Raw genomic sequence first — 22,079 nt, 5'->3', positions numbered from 1 at the left:
ATCTATGAACATCTCCACAGCCAATTACTTGGAACTGTTGATGGCAATCTTAGAACATAAGACAGAGAGACGTACAGCACAGAAACAGATCCTTCGGTCCAACTTGTCCATAACAACCAGATATCCTAATCTATTAATGGGGCAGCACGGTGGCTCAGTGGTTAGCACTGCAGCCTCACAGCACCAGAGTCCCAGGTTCGATTCCAGCCTCGGGTGACTATCTGTGTGGAGTTTGCACGTTCTCCCTGTGTCTGTGTGGGTTTCCTCTGGGTGCTCTGGTTTCCTCCCACAGTCCAAAGATGCACAGGTCAGGTGAGTTGGCCATGCTAAATTGTCCATAGTGTTAAGTGCGTTAGTCAGAGGGAAATGGATCTGGGTGGGTTACTCTTCAGAGGGTCGGTGTGGACTGGTTGGGCCGAAGGGCCTGTTTCCACACTGTAGGGAATCTAATCTAATCGAGTCTCCCAGCACTTGGCCCATATCCCTCTAAACCCTTTCTAATCATATATCTATTCAGATGGCTTTTAAATGCTGCACTTGTACCAGCCTCCACTACTTCTTCTGGCAGCTCGTTCCATGCACGCGCAACCAGCTGCGAGAAGAAGTTTCCCCTCTCACCCTAAATCTATGCCTTCTAGTTCTGGACTCCCCCATTCCAGAGAAAATACTTTCTCTATTTATTGTATCCATGCCCTTCATGATATTATCAACCTCAATAAGGTCACCCCTCAGTCTCCGACGCACCCCAGACTATTCAGCCTTTCCCTATAGCTCAAATCCTCCAACCCTGGCAACATCCTTGTAAATCTTTTCTGAACTCTTTCAAGTTTCACAACATCCTTCCAATAGGAGACCAGAATTGCACGCGATATTCCGAAAGTGGCCTAACCGATGTCCTGTACAGCCGCTATATGACCTCACAATTCCTATATTTAATATTCTGACCAATGAGGGAAAGCATACCAAATGCCTTCTTCATACCCGATCGATGTGTGACTCTACATTCAAGGAGTAGTAGCATAGTACTAACATAGTAGCAGAAATTACGCAATTCAGCCCATCGAGTCTGCTCTGACATTCAATCATGGCTGGTAAGTTTTTCAAACCTATTTGCCCGCTTCTCTCCATAACTCTTGATCCCCTTGACAATCAAGAAGCTATCAATCTCAGTCTTAAATATACTCAATGACCTGGCCTCCTCTGTGGCAGTGAATTCCATAGATTCACCACTCTCTGGCTGAAGAAGTTCCTCCTTATCTCAATTCTAAAAGATCTTCCCTTTATTCTAAGGCTGTATTTGCGGGTCCTCCTTTGTGGCAAATTGTTAAAGGCCTTCTTGAAGTCCAGGTAGATAATACCTTGACCAGGCCGAAGTGACCATGAGGTGATCTTCCAACTCGTGTCATTTAGTTTTCCTGCCTTTCCTTTTGTTCTTCCCCCGCTCAGAACCTATTTTATTGATAGCCTTCTTCAGTCCCAATAAAGAGTCTTCACTGATCTGATAAAGTACATTTTACAAAAAAAACCAACTCATTTTACATGTTTTAATATACCTTCGGAGCAATTTGGACGAACCATAATGGGCCTACTTTTGGTGTCGAATTAGGGGCATCACCACTGCACCATAAAAAAACATGATATTTTAACAACAAATTTTCTCTCTGCTGATATTATCCGATCTGGTGAGTATTTCCAGTATCCAGAGTACTTCCTTTCCTAAAAACAAAAGAATTGCACCTTTGACACTTTTTATTTCACACACAAAACAAAAACACTTGGGAGAACAACTAATCTGTGGGCAAGATTTTGCTTGAAGTATGCTAAAAAAATAAAATAAAACAAATAATTGTGGAGAAGAGCAAGAAAATCGACGTTTCGGGCAAAAGCTGTTCATCATGAAGGTTAGTCTAATCTTGGACTAGGTAAAAGGTCAGCACAACATTGAGGGCAGGTGGACCTGTACTGTTCCATGTTGGAGATCTGAAATAAATTACTGGCGAAACTCAGCAGGTCTGGCACCAGGATTTTGATGGGAGTGTTACTGGACGAGAGTAAGTTTCGCCAGCAATTTCTATTTTTGTTATTATGCTTAAAAAAAAAACCAGCCGCGTATTTGGCAATGTTGCTAAGTTCGGAAAAGACTGGACGGGGGGAGAGACAAACCAAAGGCAAGTTTCTCCTTTAGGCATCGTTGGGAATACTACTTCGGCAAATGACAACACCACAAGGAGAGCTCAGGCATCCAACAGCATTCCCGAGGTAGAAAACAAAAAGGCAGGAAACACCAAGCAACCGAATTTGCAGACGGAAAGGGCGGTAGAGATGTGGTGGAAGGCGCCGCTCATTCACTCACTCCTTACTGCATCCTGTGTCTCAGCGATTATTGTTGGAGTTTCCTCTCTTTTCACCATGTGTGGGGGGGGGGGGAAAGAAATTGACCGCATGTTCCCTGTCATAGCTTTAAATGTTCCCTGCAGTACAGTAAGAAATCGTTCAGACCCGATAATTCAAACATTAATTAAAAGATGTGGGTTTGCCCCGCCCACCACCACCCACGAGACTAACGGTCCCATATTTCAAACAATCAGGTGTGTGACGTCTATACAAATATATTGGTACACGTCATTCAGACGGGACTGCCAGGTCGGATGGCGTCATCGGGAAGCGCCGGACTGTAGTGGCGAGGAGAGTGTGGTTAGAGTGAGTGATGAAAAATGCTCTTATAAGGTCTACGTTGTGTAAATGTTGGGCTGAATGATACATGGAATTATATTTCAAAAATGTATTTCAGTGCGTCAAGGGTAACGTTATATTCTCAGAAAATAATTGTCCAGAAACATTAATCCACATTTTAATGGATACTGCCTCACCCGCTATTTCCAACGTTTTCTGCTTTTACTTCAGATTTTCAGCACGGAGTATCTTGATTTTATAACAATTATTATATTTCTTATTTGTAATCGGATTGTTGTGCTTTCTAAATTCTTATAGCGAGATAGCACTGATAGATTTGTATTGTTATTATCTATCCATCTTGTGCTACAGAAACCATAAGACTCCAAATAAAAGTAAAATATCGTGAATGACATAAATAAAACCAAATTGCTGGAGAAACTCGGTAGGCTTGGCAGTATCTGTCGAGAGAAGCGGAATTAAGATTTCAAGTTTAATAAATCTTCAGTACTGAATGAAAAGACGACAGATGCTAGAATCCGAAAGTGGAATTACTAGATTCGGCATAGAGTTATCAATTCATATTTCAAGTATTTATAAGGGGTTGCTTAGCTCAGTTGGCTGGTTTGTGGTGCAGAGTGATGCCAATAATTTGATTTGGTGGAGCTAGTGTTGGACAAAGTTAAAAATCACACAACACCAGGTTATAGTCCAATAGGTTTATTTGGAAGCACTAGTTTTTGGACTACTGGTCGTAAAGCTAGTGCTTCCAAATAAATCTGTTGGACTATAACCTGGTGTTGTGATTTTTTTTTATAAACTTTAGGAGAAAGGACTGCAGATGCTGGAGATCAGAGCTGAAAATGTGCTGCTGGAAAAGCGCAGCAGGTCAGGCAGCATCCAAGGAGCAGGAGAATTGATGTTTCAGGCATGAGCCCTTCTTCAGGAATGAGGAGAGTGTGCCAAGCAGGCTAAGATAAAAGGTAGGGAGGAGGGACTTGGGGGAGGGGTGTTGGAAAATGTGATAGGTGGAAGGAGGTTAAGGTGAGGGTGATACACTGGGGTGGGGGTGGAGTGGTCAGGATAGGAAGGAGCTGCTGAGTTCGAGGGTTGGGACTGAGACAAGGTTGGGGGGGGAGGGCAAATGAGGAAACTGGAGAAATCTGCGTTCATCCCTTGTGGTTGGAGGGTTCCTAGGTGGAAGATGAGGTGTTCTTCTTCCAGCCGTTGTGTTGCTATGGTCTGGCGATGGAGGAGTCCAAGGACCTGCATGTCCTTGGTGGAGTGGGAGGGGGAATTGAAGTGTTGAGCCACGAGGTGGTTGGGTTGGTTGGTGCGGGTTTCCATGAGGTGTTCTCTGAAACGTTCCGCAAGTAGTGGCCTGTCTCCCCAATGTAGAGGAGTCCACATCGGGTGCAGCGGATGCAGTAAATAATGTGTGGAGGTGCAGGTGAATTTGTGGCGGATATGGAAGGATCCCTTGGGACCTTGGAGGGAAGTAAGGGGGAGGTGTGGGCGCAAGTTTTGCATTTCTTGCGGTTGCAGGAGAAGGTGCCGCGAGTGGAGGTTGGGTTGGTGGTGGTGGTGGTGGTGGTGGGGGGGGCGGCGGGGCGCGTGGTGATGTGTGTGGACCTGACAAGGGAGTCTCGGAGGGAGTGGTCTTTTCAGAACGCTGATAGGGGAGGGAAATATATCCCTGGTGGTGGGGTCTGTTTGGAGGTGGCGGAAATTACGACGGATGATATAATGTATATGGAGGACTAGTGGGGTTCTGTCCTGGTGGCGATTGGAGAGGTGGGGCTCAAGGGCGGAGGAGCGGGAAGTGGAGGAGATGTGGTGGAGAGCATCGTTGATCACGTCTGGGGTCTTTGAAGACGGAGGCCATCTGGGTTGTTCGGTATTGGAACTGTTCCTCCTGGGAGCAGCTGCGGCGGAGATGAAGGAATTGGGAATATGGGATGGCGTTTTTACAGGAGGCAGGGTGGGAGGAGGTGTGGTCTAGGTAGCTGTGGGAGTCGGTCGGTTTATAGTAAATGTCCGTGTTGATTCGGTCGCCCAAGATAGAAATGGAGAGGTCTAGGAAGGGGAGGGAGGAGTCTGAGACGGTCCAGGTAAATTTGAGGTCCTGGGTGGAAGTTGTTGGTAAAGTGGATGAACTGTTCAACGTCCTCGTGGGAGCACGAGGCAGCGCCGATACAGTCATCGATTTAACGGAGGAAAAGGTGTGGGGTGGTGCCAGTGTAGCTGCGGAAGATGGACTGTTCCACATATCCTACGAAGAGGATAGCTGGGGCCCATGCGGGTGCCCATGGCTATTCCTTTTGGTTTGGAGGAAGTGGGAGGATTGGAAAGAGAAGTTGTTCAGAGTGAGGACCAGTTCAGTCAGTCAAAGGAGGGTGTCAGTGGAAGGGTACTGGTTGGTACGGCGGGAAAGGAAGAAGCGGAGGGCTTTGAGTCCTTCGTGATGGGGGATGGAGGTATACAGGGATTGGATGTCCATGGTGAAGATGAGGCGTTGGGGACCGGGGAAGCGAAAATCATGGAGGTGGTGGAGGGCGTGGGTGGTGTCCCGAACGTAGGTGGACTAAAGGGGGACAGGATCGCGTCGAGGTATGCAGAGATGAGTTCGGTGGGGCAGGAGCAGGCTGAGACAATGGTTCGGCCGGGGCAGTCAGGTGTGTGGATTTTGGGCAGGAGGTAGAAATGGGCGGTGCGGGGTTGTGGGACTGAGGTTGGAGGCGGTGGATGGGAGATCTCCTGAGGTGATGAGGTTATGGATGGTCTGGGAGATGATGGTTTGGTGGTGGGAGGTGGGGTCATGGTTAAGGGGGCAGTAGGAGGAGGTGTCTGCGAGATGGCGTTTAGCCTCAGCGGTGTAAAGGTCTGTCCGCCAAACTACTACCGTGCCTCCCTTGTCTGCGAGTTTGATAGTGAGGTTGGGGTTGGAACGGAGGAAGTGGAGGGTGCACATTCCAAGGGTGAAAGGTTGGAGTGGGTGAGAGGGGTGGAGGGGTGGAGAGGTTGAGGCGGTTAATGTCGCGGCGGCAGTTGGCTATGAAGAGATTTTTAACTTTAGCTAATAATTTGGTTCACTTGCCACACTGGGTGAGGTTATCATGAAGGACTCTGCTTCTTTGTATTAGACTATCTTTGTGCTATCAGCAAATTTAGCATATCTTTGGTTCCCTCATCCAATTCAATTTTATAAATTGTAGAAAGTTGAGCATTGATCTCTGTGGCACACCACCTTTTAATTTTGGCAATAAAGTACAATGGCTAACGTGGTGATTTTTTAAAAAATGTCCTGTTTCCAATACTTGAATTTAGGTGCTTGTCTCAATGTGTTGTTAACCTGTAGAGAAGGTGACAACCTTGTGGTAATATTGTTGGATTGTTAATCCAGAGACCCAGGTAATGTTCTAGGGACCCAGGTTTGAATCCTGTCACAGCAGATTATGGAATTTGAATTTGATTAAAAATCTGGAATGAAGAATCTAATGATGACCATGAATCCATTGTTGATTGTTGGAAAACCCATCTGGAAATTATTTATGGAAGAAAATTGCCATCCTTACATGGTCTGGCAAAGTAGTTGACTTTTAACTGTCCTTTGGGTAATAGATGCTGGCTCAGTGAGCAATGCCCTCATCCTGCAAATGATTTTTTAAAAAAAAGAGCAAGAAATAGTCCTGGAACTAGGATTATTATCTCTGTTGAGACTTTCACAGCCCCTGTGTCTGTATAGAACAGAATGTGGCTGTGTACTGATGTAAATTGGCAACTATTTTAATGAGAGTTTCTGTCACTTTGTTTCAGTGAAATGCCCTTTTATTTTTGAAGTGTTGATGTGCTATATAATATATTAATTTTTAATTATATCTTAACACCACTATAATTTCTCCTGATTCGGAGATGCCGGTGTCGGACTGGGGTATACAAAGTTAAAAATCACACCACACCAGGTTATAGTCCAACAGGTTTAATTGGAAGCACACTAGCTTTCGGAGCGACGCTCCTTCATCAGGTGATTTTCTCCTGTTTGTGTTATGTTTCATTTTAGTTAGTCTATCATTTTTGCATACTAATTAAAGCCTCTACATTCTGTTTTTTATATTTCTTGTTAATATTCAGTTTAGTTTTTTTTCCCCTTTTTCTATTCCTTTGTCATCCTTTACTGCTTTTCATGAGGCTTGACAAAATTGGAAGTTTTCTTTAAAGCTATTACTATCCTTAACTTCTCGCTGCTGTTGAACCACTTTTCCTGAGGAGATTTGTTTTGTAAGGAAATGAATACTTGTTCACAATTAGGAAATGTTTATTTAAATATTTGTCATTGCTCATTGGCAATCATATCTTTTAATCTAGTTCCTAATTTAGCCAACTCGCTGCCTCATACACAAATTCGTAGCTTTAATAAAGATCCTAGTTTCAAACTTGAATATGTAACTCTCAAGTTCTGTCATCCTGATCACTCTTCTCCAGAGGTTCTTTTACTTTAGGATTATTCATCTTTTCTCATTGCACAAAATTAGATTTAAAATAGTCTGTTTCTAGTAGTTTTAGAAAATACCTCATGCTCAAACTTCAAAATTACTTAAATAATTTTGTTTTCCAAGTCCTGTTAAGAGTAAACTCCTCTCCGATTATTGCATTACCCGCTTTTCTAATTTGTTGATTTTTAAACTGCATCTACTCCATCCCCCTTGTAATTGCTATTAGGAAACTTCCGCTTTCACCAGGGGCTGTTCCTTTGTTTAGTGGCAGTCCCAATAGCACTGTCTGAAGAGTTGGTTTCTATAATGTGTTGAATGGTTTCTTATTCACTTGTTCTTTGGGATTTTGAAGGTCTGAAAGGGGACAAGCTGTTTAATTTGAGAAAAAAAGTATATTACATTTAACACACTTTTATTTCCTTTAATTTTATGATGCTTCATCTGGAATGAATGTACATGGCTTTTGGATTTAATGATTGAGTGAATGTATTCTATTTTCAGATTTTTACTTGAAGAAAATACGTTACAGTTCACAAAGATCTCTCATAATGATATGAAGAGTGCAGTGTTTTATGATTTGTAAATTTTTGTGTTTTGATAGATTGGAAAAGCAGGTGTACTGTGAATATGAATGAATGGATTACACAAAAACCTTTGGAATGGGAAAAATATCTGAACAAAGAAGTAAAAGTCACTGCAGATGAAAAAAATACTTACCAAGGTTGGGTCTTTACTGTCGATCCTGTATCAGGAAGGTAAGTGAAATTTGATATCATCTCTTGAAACTCCACCCTATTTTTTTTTCTAAAACTATCAACAAAACATTTTATTAACTTTTCTCTCATATTTGTAGCTCCCCCTTAAATATATTTGTACTTACTGCATCTTGTCATTTACATAAATGATTTGGTTGCGAGCATAAGAGGTGCAGTTAGTAAGTTTGCAGATGACACCAAAATTGGAGGTGTAGTGAATAACGAAGAAGTTTACCTCAGATTATAACAGAATCTTGACCAGGTGGGCCAATAGGCTGAGAAATGGCAGATGGAGTTTAATTCCGATAAATACGAGGTGCTACATTTTGGGAAAGCAAATCTTAGCAGAACTTATACGCTTAATGGTAAGGTCCTGGGGAGCATTGCTGAACAAAGAGACCTTGGAGTGCAGGTTCATAGCTCCTTGAAAGTGGAGTCACAGGTATATAGGATAGTGAAGAAGGCGTTTGGTATGCTTTCCTTTATTGGTCAGAGTATTGAGTACAGGAGTTGGGAGGTCATGTTGCAGCTGTACAGGACATTGGTTAGGCCACTGTTGGAATATTGCGTGCATTTCTGGTCTCCTTCCTATCGGAAAGATGTTGTGAAACTTGAAAGGGTTCAGAAAAGATTTACAAGGATGTTGCCAGGGTTGGAGGATTTGAGCTGTAGGGAGAGGCTGAACAGGCTAGGACTGTTTTTCCCTGGATCATCGGAGGCTGAGGGGTGACCTTATAGAGGTTTACAAAATTATGAGGGGTATGGATAGGGTCAATAGGCAAAGTCTTTTTCCCTGGGGTCGGGGAGTCCAGAACTCGAGGGCATAGGTTTCGGATGAGAGGGGAAAGATATAAAAGAGACCTAAGGGGCAACGTTTTCACAGAGGGTGGTACGTGTTTGGAATGAGCTACCAGAGGAAGTGGTGGAGGCTGGTACAATTGCAACATTTAAGAGGCATTTGGATGGGTATATGAATAGGGAGGGTTTGGAGGGATATGGGCCAGGTGCTGGCAGGTGGGATTAGATTGGGTTGGGATATCTGGTGGGCCTGGAGGGGTTGGACCCACTGGTCTGATTCCATGCAGTACATCTCTATGCTCTAAGTGCACTCTGGGGAATTCTTTATTGGGTTTGTAAGTGATCATCCCAGTTATAGCCCTTAGTTTGGGTCTTCCATTTGAGTGGAAACATCTTCACTATGTTTTCCCTATCTCCAATGTGCCTGGACCTACCAGGTCCTGTGCTACTAAAATGTAATGGGCAAACATCACTTGTCCTACTTGAGATACCCACTGTTTCAATAAGTCCAAATCAGAGGAATTATGTCTTGGTTTCCACCTGTCACAGTGCCAAAATGGCTCTTGCCAAAGTCACAAATAGCATCATGTGATGTCACCCTAATCCTGTTTTGCAGACCTGGACAGGATTGCCCACACCATTCTCTTTTAATCCTCTCCACTGGCAACAAATTGGATAAAACCCACTTAAGTTAATTCCATTCTTATCTATCTAATCGCAGCTTCTCATTCACTCTTGCAACAATATTTCTGTTCTATAAAGATCTAACTTTGGCCTGTCTTGTTTCTTATCTATATGCTGTCCTTTGGCAAACTGTTCTGAATGTGCAGCAATCGTTTTCATATATACACTGATGACATCCAGCTCTGCCTCACCATCACCTTCACACCTGCTAAATTTTCAACCTGCTGAGCTGACATCAACATTAATCATAAGAAATTAGAAATTTCCTCCAATTAACTATTAGAAATACAAAAGTCATTGTCTATAATTTTGCAGAACAAGACTGTGTGCAGTCTTGATGTCACATTTGACCCCAAGATGAGCTTTCAATTCCATTTCCATGGCATTACTAACCTGCCTATTCTATCTACAAGATATTGCCAGACTGCATCCTTATTTCAGCATGTCTGTGGAAATCCCTCATCCATACCTTTGCTATCCTTACACTTGACTATTCCATCATGTCCCTGCCAGACTTCAGATTCTATCCTGTGTCAGTTTGAGGTCATACAGAAGTTTGCCCATCTCCTTATTCCTATCATGTATTTTTAATCCATTGCTTTCTATATTGACTCTTGATCAGGCAATGCCTTGATTTTACAATTCGTATCCTTATTTTCAGATATATAATTCACTCATCCCTATCTCTGTAATTTCCTCTGGCACAAAATCATCTGAAATAGATATTTTCTAGTCAACCTGTTCAGAGATGCTATTACATACCTCTGGAGCAGGTGGGAATTAAGCCTGAATCTCCTAGCCCAGAGGTAGAGATATTGCCACTGTGCCACAAGAGTCTTTACGACATCTGAAATATCTGCAGTCATTTAATTTAGGCCTTCTGAATATTCCTGGTTTTGTTTCACAATTAATTGCCTTGCCTTCAGCTGCCAGGGCTCTAAGCTCTGAAATTGTCTCTCTCAACATCTCCAAATTTCTTCCCAGAGGCATTCCTTGACCAAGCTTTTTGACTATCTGATCTAATACCTCCTTACATGGTTAAATGTCAAATTTCACTTCATAAAATTCAAGTGAAGCATTTTAGGATGTTTTATTACCTGAAAGGAACTATGTAGATGAATGTTGTTCTGACAATGTTGTTGGAATTACACTCCAAACACAGTCTTGCAACTAACGGTGAATCACCGTTAACTTGTGTGTACCTGCAAGATTCCGAACATTGTATTTTTTTTCATGGGCTGTGGGTATGTATTGTTAAGGAAGTTCTAACAATGTACTTAAAAATAACAAACAAATTAGATAAAATCAACATGGTATTATGAAAAGGAAACTGTGTTTGACAAACCTGATAGAGTTTTTGAAAATGTAAGTAAAAGGATAGATGAAGGAAAACAATAGGTATTGTACACTTGGATTTCCAAAACCTATTTGATAAGATGCCAAAAAAAACCAAGATCATGGAGTTAGAGGCCTGGATAAAAGAGTGATTAATAATTAGGAGTCAGATATTAGAGACAAAGGGGGCACTTTTGAGTTGGCAGGAAGGAGAATAGTGAAATGTTGTAATGTTCAGTGCTGAGCCTTCAACATTACATATTAATGACTTAGAAAAAGAGACAGTAGTGTGAAAAAAAAATTGCTGATTTGACCTGAGTTGAAATATCAATAATTTTAATCGACCTGTCAAGACATGTTATGACACATCACTGGAGCAGGTGGGACTTGAACCCCAGTCTTCTAGTTCAGAGGTAGGGACACTACCACTGCACCAAACAAGCCCCGGAATAAGAGCTGCCTTCAAATAGAGCTTTGAGGAGGTCATAAAGAGGCTGCATTGAGATGTAGACAGTGACTCAGCAACAAGCTGGTAGAGCTGGCGTGGAAAAGTGAGTGATTATTCACTTTATTAGTAAGAGTAGAAAAGCAGAGTACGTTTTTACATGTGAAACTTGTAAATGTCAATGTTCAGAGGGACTTGGATTACTGATACATGTTAACATGCAGGTACAACAAGCAATTGGGAAAGTAAATGATATGGCCTTTATTGCAAGACATTAGAGTGCAAGAATGAGAAAGCCTTGCTACAATTGCCCGGGGCTTTGGTGAGACCATACTCTGTTTTGGTGTTGTTGTGGAGAAAATGTAGAGAATCACCAGGAGATGCAGAGTTCTTCAAGGAGTAGGTCTTTTATTTGCAAACAAAAAACCGTGACACTCAGAAAGCAAATTCTTGAATGCCCCCGAACCTCAGAGTCCGTGGCTCTTTTTATCTTTCTTAATCAATTTTTTGTGAGTTTATCAGCACGTCCAACTGTGTTAATCAAAATTACCTCACTCCAGCTATACAATAAACCATTATCTCCCTCTTTCTGCTACGATGGTTTTTCCTACATTCTACTTAATATTATTCCAATGTCACAATTAGAGATATTTTACTATCTGCTCTAGAACAATGGTCTTTCATCCCAGACCCTACTATCGTGATTAGATATTTTACTGTCAAGGGTCTCAAGCAAGCTGACTCTACTAACTATTAATTAAATATTTTAATGTCATGTCCTAAATATGTATTGTCACAGCCTGCCATGATGATATTTAGCAGGCGAGGCTGACTTTACTAACTGTTGTGATCTCATCCTACCATAGTGACCTTTCAGCCTCAGCTTTACTCTGCTAATTGGTGTAGGAGCATTCCACTATTCTTATCCCATCCTGCCACAGTGACCTTTTGACAAGTGTAGCATTCCACAGACCCCTTGCAACAGATCGCCAGTGGTCTTCATGCTTTAACCCTTCCCATGCTTTCATGCTCTTTATTTTCCATAGTGTCCATATTTAAGGTGTAGGATATGCTTACATTCAAGGTGGGCAGCAAATGTTCACAAGATTGGCGAGGAATCAGTTGATGCAAGGATGAGTGGATTGGGCGTGTACTTTGGAGTTTAGAAGAATGAGAGGTGACCTCATGTGATTTGCAAGATTCTGAAAGGGCTTGATAGGATAGACACTGAAGGGTGGTTTCCTCTTGCTGGGGAATCTAGAGCATGAGGGCACAATCTCAGATTAAGAACTGAGATAAAGAGACATTTCTTCACTTAATGTTTAAAATTCTCTACCTAAGTTATTGATGCTCCATCATTTGAATTTGTCCAAATCTGAGATAAACAGAGTTTTGGGTCTCAGGAAACGAAGGAATATGGGGAGCAGACAGGAAAGTGAAGTTTAGGTTAATGAGTAACCATTATATTATTAAATGATGCAGCAAGCTCAAAGGGCCATATGATCTACTGTTACTGATATTCTAACATTCATAGTTCCAGTGAGTTGACTCAGAAAAGCAAGGTGATGGGGACAGTTCAGGCTAGTCGGAACATCTGGGGTTTCAATAATTGCTGAGTAGAATTGAAGGTGCCCATTTAGCTGTAGTTATCTATTGGGAACCAGTATTTCATCTGCTGAAACATAGGCAATTTCAGTTGTTTCTTTGCTAGTTGTGCTCAGTAACCAATTTGATTTTTAATTTATTTTAGCATTGTTTTGGTCAACTTCGTGGATACAGGGAAGGTATCTGTTGTGACTATTATGGGCCATGCAGTTCAGACAGTGGAACTGATGAGTGAAGGAGAAAACATCACAAAGGAGAAGCTATCTGCCTTATTTATGCCTGTGGCTGCCAAGATTTACAGCAACGAGGAGCTTGAACAAAGAAAGTCTAGCCTTAAATCTTGGCTCGAAAAGAATCGGATTCCTGTTACAGAGCAGGGGGACCAAAACAAGTTGCTATGTGTGGCTGGGGTATTGACAGTATCTCCACCATACAATCCAGAAGACTGTAATAGCTCCAATGAAATTATCCTATCCAGAGTTCAAAGCCTCATCAAATGTAACCCAAATGCTGATCAGAAAACTGATTGATTGAAAGGGAAGTTATTAAATCTATGTTTCTTCTTGTGTATATATGGCATCTGTTCTTCAACACCTTTGTTAAAACCTAGCCTGATGATGATTTGGTGGTGTCTCTTTTTGTTGGTCTGTAGAATAAAACTAGCTCATCTTATCCAAATTGATGTACCATTTCTGAAAAGCTACCACTCTTAAATATCTCTGGAATCATTCTACCTCCACAATATTCCTGCTCAGATTTTTTACAGAAAAACAAACCAAGAGAAAGAAGTATTATTTTCACCCATCTTTAGTGATGAAGGTCATCAGATGGTATAAGTTCTGAAGCTGTTCTGGTTGTAACAGAATTGTGATCTCCCATGTCATCCCATTATCATCATCTAATTATTTGAAGGTTTTCACAGTGACCGAGGTAACATTTAAGAAAATATTTACAGTTGCATCGTGTGCTTTTTAGAGCAGGTTTTAACAATTGTTATCCTAAAGGTGTACCTTAAACAAACTGTTAGGTCTCAACATTGAGCAATGCATTGTCCATCATCAGGAGGAATGACTGGAACAGGTGCAAGAGATAGTTTTTATATTTATTTGAATGAAGAGATATATAAGTAGTGAAGGGTGGAAATATGGGTGATATCTTAATGCTGAATGGTCAGATTATTATTTGTAATAGGTCAGTATATGTTAATATTTTTGATGATTGGCCACTGCAATCAAATAATCAACACCAAGAATATTAGCAAGCAAAAATCTCTGTCTAATTAGCAGTAAGATCATTGCCACTTTACATAACTTCCTCTTTGATCAGATTCATTGATTTCTCCAAATGAAGGGTAAAATATGCTGTCATATGCTGAGCCCGACCAGTTCTTGTTAGGAGTAATTGCTCAATCTTTCCTACAGTGCATTTTCACTACTCTGTCATGGTATATCTTTGAAGATGCTTCTGGTGCAGGACAAGTACAAATCTCAAAAATCTCAATTTTTTTTTTAGATGATCAAGACAAAATTCATGACTTCCATTCATCTGTGTTGATGTTTAGATATGCAGTAAGGCATTTAAACAAATCCCATATAGAACTGATAGCATACAGGATGTTTGGGAGATATTGATAATAATTAATGAAGGAGTCAATAGACACTCGGGAAATACTACTGGATTAGCAACAGTTTGATATACTTACTGACAAAAAAATTAAAGTTAATCATTAATGTCTGCATTTTATTTATTTACTGTTAGGACAAACTTGAAAATTCTGTACAGTAATTACCTAGTAAACAGCTATCACAACAGCATTTGGATCCTGACCAAACTCCTTGACTTATTTGAGAAAGTGGACATAGGCATCCAGAAGGCATTTGGCCAAGCTCAAAAGGCTCTAAGTGTTGGTAAATCTGATTTTTAACATGACCAACCAATGCAAAGTCCTGATCAATTCACAGCGGGTTGTTAAAGTATACAGCTAAAACTCTATAACAAATCTGGATTAACACTGACCAAACTGTACAGTGACTTTGATCATTTCATGTCATGTAGCTGTAGTTGCCTAGGAAGAAATGAGAGATGTTCATACATCAGACAGAAAGAGCCATGCAACCCATGGTGTAGATCATCTTAATGTGTACTATTAAGGATACCTCAGTTTATTTCAGTTACGGTCTGGAAAAAACATACAGCATCGTTAGTGCTACTGCATAGTTTTCTTATGTGGTTAACAACAGTCAAGTGGAAGGATGACCAAACAGTGTAATGTAAACCACATAATTCTTCTCTGGAGATTTCCAAATGCTTTGTTCAATCAGCTGTTGTGGCCACACAGTAAGGCATCATTATGAAAACTGAACAATGGAAAAGGGTGTATGCACCCATAATAAAACAGGCAAGGGTAAGGTAAGGTACCTTACTCATCTGGGTAAGGTATGTTTTTAATTAACTGTTTCTTAATCTATTTGAACCTGAATGTATCACTATATCCAGCAGGGAACTCTATCTTGCTGTGTCCACCTAGCTGTCTAGCAGATTCTGTACCGCTTGTCTATACACCAAACATAAGCAATATCATTGTTACCAACAGAACAACAGATCTTCAGACTACTGATCTCAACAGTGGAAATGTCAAAGGTGGTTAAAGCATTATACTGATCACATATATGATCTCCATCCTGTGAAGGATTGGCTCAGGCAAGTCCAGTTAATAGAAACAAAGGGCCACTGCCTATTAAATAATCATTCAGGACAGGAATGGTGAGTGGGGTAGAGAAAAATTACTGATACACTAAATGTCATTCAGCTTGAATTGCTCAGAGGCAAAGTTCAATTCAAAAAAGGGCATAGCTACACATTTCAGATGTTAAATTTTATTTTTAAATTTCATACTTATTTACATCTCAATTTATTTTTAAATCCCTTCCACTTAGCTTGTATTGTGAACAGTAAGTAAAATTTAAAGCTGTACTTCAACTAGTATCAGACATGGCTGAATGGTAGCCCCATCTTTAGATAGTTGTCAGTTTGAGCTTCTCTTCAGAGACTTGAGTGAGAACTCTCAGCTGGCATTTCGGTGCAGAACGGAGAAATTCCTGAACTGTTGGAAAAAAACATCTTTTCCTCAAGGAATTGCAATCTTTCAGATGACGTGTTAAATGCCTGCATACTTAGATGAATGCAAAAGATCCAATGGCGCTATTTCAAAGAACAGAAGAGCTAAACTGGTATTCTAGTTAATATTCAACCTACAGATTACAGCAGATTATCTGGTTGTTTAACATATTGGAATCTTGCTGTAAACCACAATCCCTAAACTACAACAATTGTGAAAGAGTGCTTTGATTTTGCCCAAGATCAAAAAAGATGATATATGTGACTGCTTCTTTCTAAATCAATTCTTGTGGTGAGCTCTTCAAATGTGACATGTTAAGTTTAATATTAAGAATATTATCACATTCTTTCCTCATTTTTCCAGTCATTGGATGACATTTAACTGTTTTAAAAATTCATTCACAAGCACTGGCAAAGCCAGCAATTATCCCCAATACTCAAGCCATCTTCTTGAGTACTACTCAGTGGCTTACTAGTCCATTTCAGACTGCATTTACACAGATCGTGTTTCTGAAGTCACTCATGGGTCAATCGCAGGTCTTCCTTAAAGGTCAATGGTGAACTAGATGGGATTTTATGACAATCTAGCAGTTTCATGGTAGCATTACTAAGATGAACTTTTTATTCCAGATTTATTATTTAAATGTCTGACATGCACCAGAACTTTCATCCAGGAAGTTAACCCATCTAAAATCATATCCAGTTCTAGTTACCTCCAGCTGTAAAACTGGGTTTGAGCCATGAAAGTTGCCATTTGGCAACTACCTATGTAGTGAAACTAAAAAATATTTTAAAAGGAGTAGGCAGCAGAGAACAGATAGATATTTGTATTTGTAATTCCTACAAAACCTATTATAATTAAGGATTTATGATACCCATTTATATGCTAATACACCTAAAAATGCAATAAATTTGACACCATTGTTAATCACTCCAGTGACAGCATTGCTAGATGTTTATTTTAGTTCTTAAAATATTTATTTATCCTATATCACAGGGATGAAAGTGTGACAGTCATACATTTTATATTTCTCCTGTACTTGATTCAAAAACTTTGAGTGGCCCAAATAACCAAAATCGCAAAACACACCAGCAGTGACTCCCTTATGTAAAATTAATGTTTGCAACTTAGCATTTTTCTGGGAAAAGCTACATTCTACTGAAGTGAAGCTGATAGCCCTCATTTAAATTAATGTGAAGATTTTGGCTGGTAAATATAATGATCCACTTCTGCAATTTTCCACATGCATCGTGTTGAACAGTAAAAATGTGACTTCCTTTAAAAAGTTGGTGTAGCTCAGAATTATCAGTCACATATCATTTATCAACCAACCCTGGAGGTTTTGTTTGTTTCAATGATTCAAAAACTTGTGCATACATGACATAGCTGGACCAACCAGTTCACAATCATTTTTATCATCACTTTAAACACTTACAAGGAAATTGAAATTCAGTAGCCAGTGTTTGGGAAGATAGTGCAAATGGTTGAGCAGTTCTTCCTCCAAGTTCTCGGTGCATCCCAATGTCATCTTGGTAAATAACATTTTCTCAGCTTGGTTCTTACTGAGTGGTTATAAGTTTAACAATCATGTCAATGATGAGCGATCCCCGTGGACAAGTACACAAGTCCATATTGGGTTTCTTAATTTTATCCTCCAGCAGCTGATCTAATTCCCAGCGAAGCTCTTTAACAAGCTCAGCAATCTGGCACAGTACAAGAGGCAAAAGAAACACTGGTTAAAAACAGCATATACATATATACATACACGTGAACCTAAGAAAAGGTATCAGCAAAAGAAAGTTTAATCTAGCATTTTCACATAGTTGTGGTGTCTTGTGCATCACACCCACCTAGAGCCATATAATTTACTGAAAGAGGTAATAAATCAGAAAAAACTCCAGCAAGTTAAGGGAAAGAAAATCTGAAAACAATTTCAGATCTCTTTGGACAATTGGAGCAAGTCTATACAATATTAAAAGTTTAAATGACCAGATTATTTCTCAGCATAACCTCAAGAGTCCATTTGTACCCTGAATCTATAAATGACATTAAGTTAAATGCAATAGCTTATTTTAATACCATGGATTTAAAGAATGAAATTGCTGAAATGTAAGTATAATTTGTTCAATTCCTATCTATAACTCCAGCGTAGCCCACTGATCAGATGTTAAATATTCACTCAAGTCCTGTTTGAGTCAATAATACTGATGATTTTTGAGGATCTAAGGGAGGAAAGTGCTGGAACTTTGGAACAAATCTTCCAAATATCACAGAAGAGAGATGCCCAAAGACCTGTTGCTCCAAATAATAAAAAACAAAAATGACCCAGGATGCTAGAACCAGTGAGTTTGACATTTATCATGTGTAAAAATTATGAAGATTTCTATTACAGGTAAGTTCATGAAATAGTTGTATAATAGGATCATCATTATAGGCAATATAGACCTACAATGGAGAAATCTTGCAATCCAATTTACTGGTTTTCTTGAGAATATAACAAAGAAATATGCAGCATGTAATGACATTTCCATGTATTTCAATGACATTTTTAATACAAATTTACCGGAAAAGCTATTGCTGAAAAAAAAGCAAGTGGGGATCGATGGAAGTATTTTACAATAAATACGCCATGATACAATGAAACAATGTTACCAATGAGGTTCTTTTTTCATGAGCCCTCTTCTTAAAATCTTTATTAATGATCTGGAGCTTAGGAACAGTGGTTAAATTTGATACAAAGCTAACAGTACATTGCAAATCTGACCAGGATAAGCTACAAGAGGATTAAGATGTACTTGTGACAGGTGGCAGATGTTAGGACATGAAGCAGTGCAAACTGCTTCATACACAGACACAAAATCAAGGAAGGAGACAAGTACTTAAATGGGGATAAAATAATATGTACAGAAAATGCATGGAGATACTGGAACCTTAAAAATTAAAGCAATCATGACAATGAGTAACACACATCAAGTGTTGGAATTATTAATTGACAATTACTGAAGTGAAATCGAGGAAAGTCTGCCATTTTACAAATCATTGGTGTAAGTGCACCTGGAATACTGTGAACGGTTTTGGTTCCTATATTACCAAATGAATATTGATGTTGTTGAAATGATATGGAAGATAGCAATCAGAAATATCGAGGCAATGGAAGGATTGAGTTATCCCGGTCTTCTTTCTTTCTAGAACAGGGAAGTTTGTTTTAGAATTCAAAAGGGATGAGTTGTTGCAGATCATGATAAATGATTTCACCGTGTCAAAAATTGTAGAACACAGTGGAGACAATGTGAGCTTCTGTGCAACTATAAAAACTAATTTACAGAAATATTACTCAAGTGCAAAAGTAATATATTTATGAATTTGGACAAAATGGCAATTATTAATTCAAAACAACTGCAACAAATTAGATAATTATTCCAGAAAATAAAAATGTGGATTTCAGTATCAGAGAAAGTTGAGACATGATGAGTGAAAAGTGCAGATGTAAGTTTTGAACTCCTGAAGTCCTCTGGTACAGAGTAATTTCCTTATTTTCTTCTCTAGGTCTGTTGTGGACTAACAGAGATTATTTGCATGATTAGGATTAGACATGGACACAATATACACAGTGCAGACTGACTCAAGCATCAAACATAATTTAGTTGCTTTATTAATTTTCTGCTCTGCACTGATAAGATCCATTGAACATGCAGACTGAGATGCCTTTGAACCATATCCCGATGACACAGTATAAGTGCGGTAGACTATGAGGGTTAAAAACATATTTCTACGTTCACATTAAGCAAATTCCCATATGAACATTGTTCCACATGAGTGTTAGTGTAGCAAAGTATTCCAGACTATGGAGTCAGAAAGGATTCCGAAACAAGGAGGAAAGACAGATATTGATGAGGAATGGGACAAACCGTAAATGATACTTGACTGGATGAATAATATATGACCGAAAATGAACATTTGTTCATATTTGTAAAAAACAAGATTGAAATTTGGATAATGAGATGCTGGATTTTTCTATATTTGAGTTTTCATTCAAGCTAGTCTAGTCTAGAGTGGACTATACTCAAGATTCCTGTGGCCGATCATCAGAAATAACCAACATCTGGCATCACCACAAGATATTCATCTTGGAGTATAATTTATTTACTACCCATAACTAGGGCAAAGGAGAAGACACATTGATAGAACTCATCCAGGAGGACAAGAAACCTGTATGCTGGAATTTGCACAGACATTGTAATTGTGTCAAGGTCCATGTTGATAGAATTTGTATAGGAGGGTAGAAGATTCCACTTTGGTTGAATTTGCACAGGGGTCAGAAGATAAGGGACTGCACTGATGATGTATGCGCTGAGTACAGGGAAATTTAAATGCAGGAAAGGAGGAGAGAGGGCCAATATAAACCCTGATTGAGGGTCAAAAGGTTTCAACATGAGGTTTATAGGAAAACAACAGTTGAAAATAATTACAAAGATGCAGAAACACAGACAGAACCCACAGGGGACTTGCAGAGAACAAAAAACGTTGGTGTATGAGTCAGAAGGACAAAGCAGGATAATTTATATTCACCAATTTATATTTGCATTTATGCAGACTGATTTTTTTAAAAAAAATCATCTTGTGGGACGTGGGCATCACTGTAGGGCCAGCATTTATTGCTTGTCCCTAGTTTCCCTTGAGAAGGTAGTGGTGAGCTGCCTTCACAAAACTCTGCAGTCCACCTATTGAAGAATGCCCCACAATGCCGTTAAAGGAGAGAATTCCAGAATTTTGACCGACTGACAGTGAAGGAACGGTGATATATTTCCAAGTCAGGATAGTGAGTGACTTGGAGGGAAACTGAAGATGGTAGTGTTCCCATATAGAGGTGGTCATGTGGTTTGGATGATGCTGTCTGAAGATCTTTGGTGAATTTCCGCAGTGCATCTTGGAGATAGTACTCACTACTGCTACTGAGTGTTAGTGGTGAAGGGAGCAGATGCTTGGATGTGGTGGCAATCAACCTGGCTACTTTGTCCTGGATGGTGTTAAGCTTCTTGAGTGTTGTTGGAACTGCACTCATCCAGGCAAGTGGGGCTTACTTCATCACACTCCTGACTTGTGCCTTGTAGATGATGGACAGGCTTTGGGGAGTCAGGAAGGGAGTTACTTGTCACAGTATTCACAGCCTCTTGTAGCCACTATGTTTATGCGGTGAGTCCAGTTGGAGTTTCTGATCAATGATAACTCCCAGGATGTTGATAGTGGAGGATTCAATGATGGTAACATAATTAAATGTCAAGGAGCAGTGGTTAGATTGTCTGTTATTAGTGATTGTCAAAGCCTGGCATTTGTGTGGTGTGAATGTCACTTGTCAGCCAAGCCTGGATACTGTCCAGATTTTGTTGCACTTGGATATGGATTGCTTCAGTGACTGAAGAGTAGTGAATGGTGCTGAACATTGGCAAATGTCCCCACTTCTGATCTAATGATGGAGGGAATGTCAGTGTTGAAGCAGCTGAAGATGGCTGAGCTTAGGACACTACCCTGAGGAACTCCTGCAGAGATATCCTGGAGCTGAGATGACCAACCTCCAACAACCACAACCATCTTCCTGTGTGTCAGGTATGACTCGAACCACTAGAGAGTTTGTCCCCTGATACGGATTGATTCCAGTTTTGCTAGGACTTCTTGATGCCAATGCAGCCTTGATATCAAGGGCTGTCACTTTTACCTCATCTCTGGAATTCAGCAACGAGGTCAGGAGCGGAGTGGCCCTGGCGGAACCCAAATTGGGTATCATGAGCAGGTGCTGCTTGATACACTGTTGATGACACCTTCCATCACTTTACTGATAATCGACGGTAAACTGAAGAGGCAGTAACTGGCCAGATTGGATTTGTCCTGCTAATTACAGGACATACCTGTGCAATTTTCCACATTGTCGGGTAGATGCCAGTGTTGTAACTGTACTGGAACAGCTTGGCTAGGGGAGGGGCACTTTCTGGAGCACAAGTCTTCATACTATTGCCAGGATGTTGTCAGGGCCCGTAGCCTTTGCAGTATCTAGTGCCTTCAACCGTTTCTTGATATCACGTGGAGTGAATCGAATTGGCTGAAGGCTGGTATCTGCAATGCTGGGACTACCGGAGGATGCAGAGATGGATCATCCACTCGGCACCTCTGGCTGAAGA

The 22,079-nt window shown here is 40.3% G+C and overlaps 2 protein-coding genes across 9 annotated transcripts in view; one reads left to right on the top strand and one right to left on the bottom strand.

Annotated features, from left to right (window-relative positions):
- Positions 1 to 2,032: 2,032 nt before the first annotated feature.
- Positions 2,033 to 13,466, top strand: gemin6 (gem (nuclear organelle) associated protein 6). 3 transcript variants are annotated; one of them, XM_072581275.1, is made up of 3 exons: positions 2,033 to 2,051; positions 7,768 to 7,921; positions 12,934 to 13,466. In XM_072581275.1, exons 2-3 carry the CDS (start codon positions 7,794 to 7,796, stop codon positions 13,316 to 13,318), a joined length of 513 nt encoding a protein of 170 aa, XP_072437376.1. In that variant the 5' UTR covers positions 2,033 to 2,051; positions 7,768 to 7,793; the 3' UTR covers positions 13,319 to 13,466. The 3 variants fall into 3 exon arrangements, with proteins under 3 accessions (XP_072437376.1, XP_072437377.1, XP_072437378.1); XM_072581276.1 differs by lacking the exon at positions 2,033 to 2,051 and adding an exon at positions 2,635 to 2,700; XM_072581277.1 differs by lacking the exon at positions 2,033 to 2,051 and adding an exon at positions 3,507 to 3,656.
- A 1,059-nt stretch (positions 13,467 to 14,525) lies between these two features.
- The window catches only part of dhx57 (DEAH (Asp-Glu-Ala-Asp/His) box polypeptide 57), a 117,753-nt gene continuing 110,199 nt past the window's right edge, over positions 14,526 to 22,079 (bottom strand). For all 6 annotated transcript variants that reach the window (XM_072581269.1, XM_072581274.1, XM_072581271.1 and 3 more), the window contains exon 24: positions 14,526 to 17,609. In XM_072581269.1, the coding sequence (XP_072437370.1) occupies positions 17,466 to 17,609 (144 nt within the window). In that variant the 3' untranslated portion in view covers positions 14,526 to 17,465. The remainder of the gene's footprint in view (positions 17,610 to 22,079) is intronic.

Source organism: Chiloscyllium punctatum, chromosome 11 (assembly GCF_047496795.1).
Source record: "Chiloscyllium punctatum isolate Juve2018m chromosome 11, sChiPun1.3, whole genome shotgun sequence".
Taxonomy (NCBI): Eukaryota; Metazoa; Chordata; class Chondrichthyes; order Orectolobiformes; family Hemiscylliidae; genus Chiloscyllium; species Chiloscyllium punctatum.
Note: the sequence above shows the minus strand (reverse complement) of the source record. Positions and strands in the feature narration are given on the sequence as shown.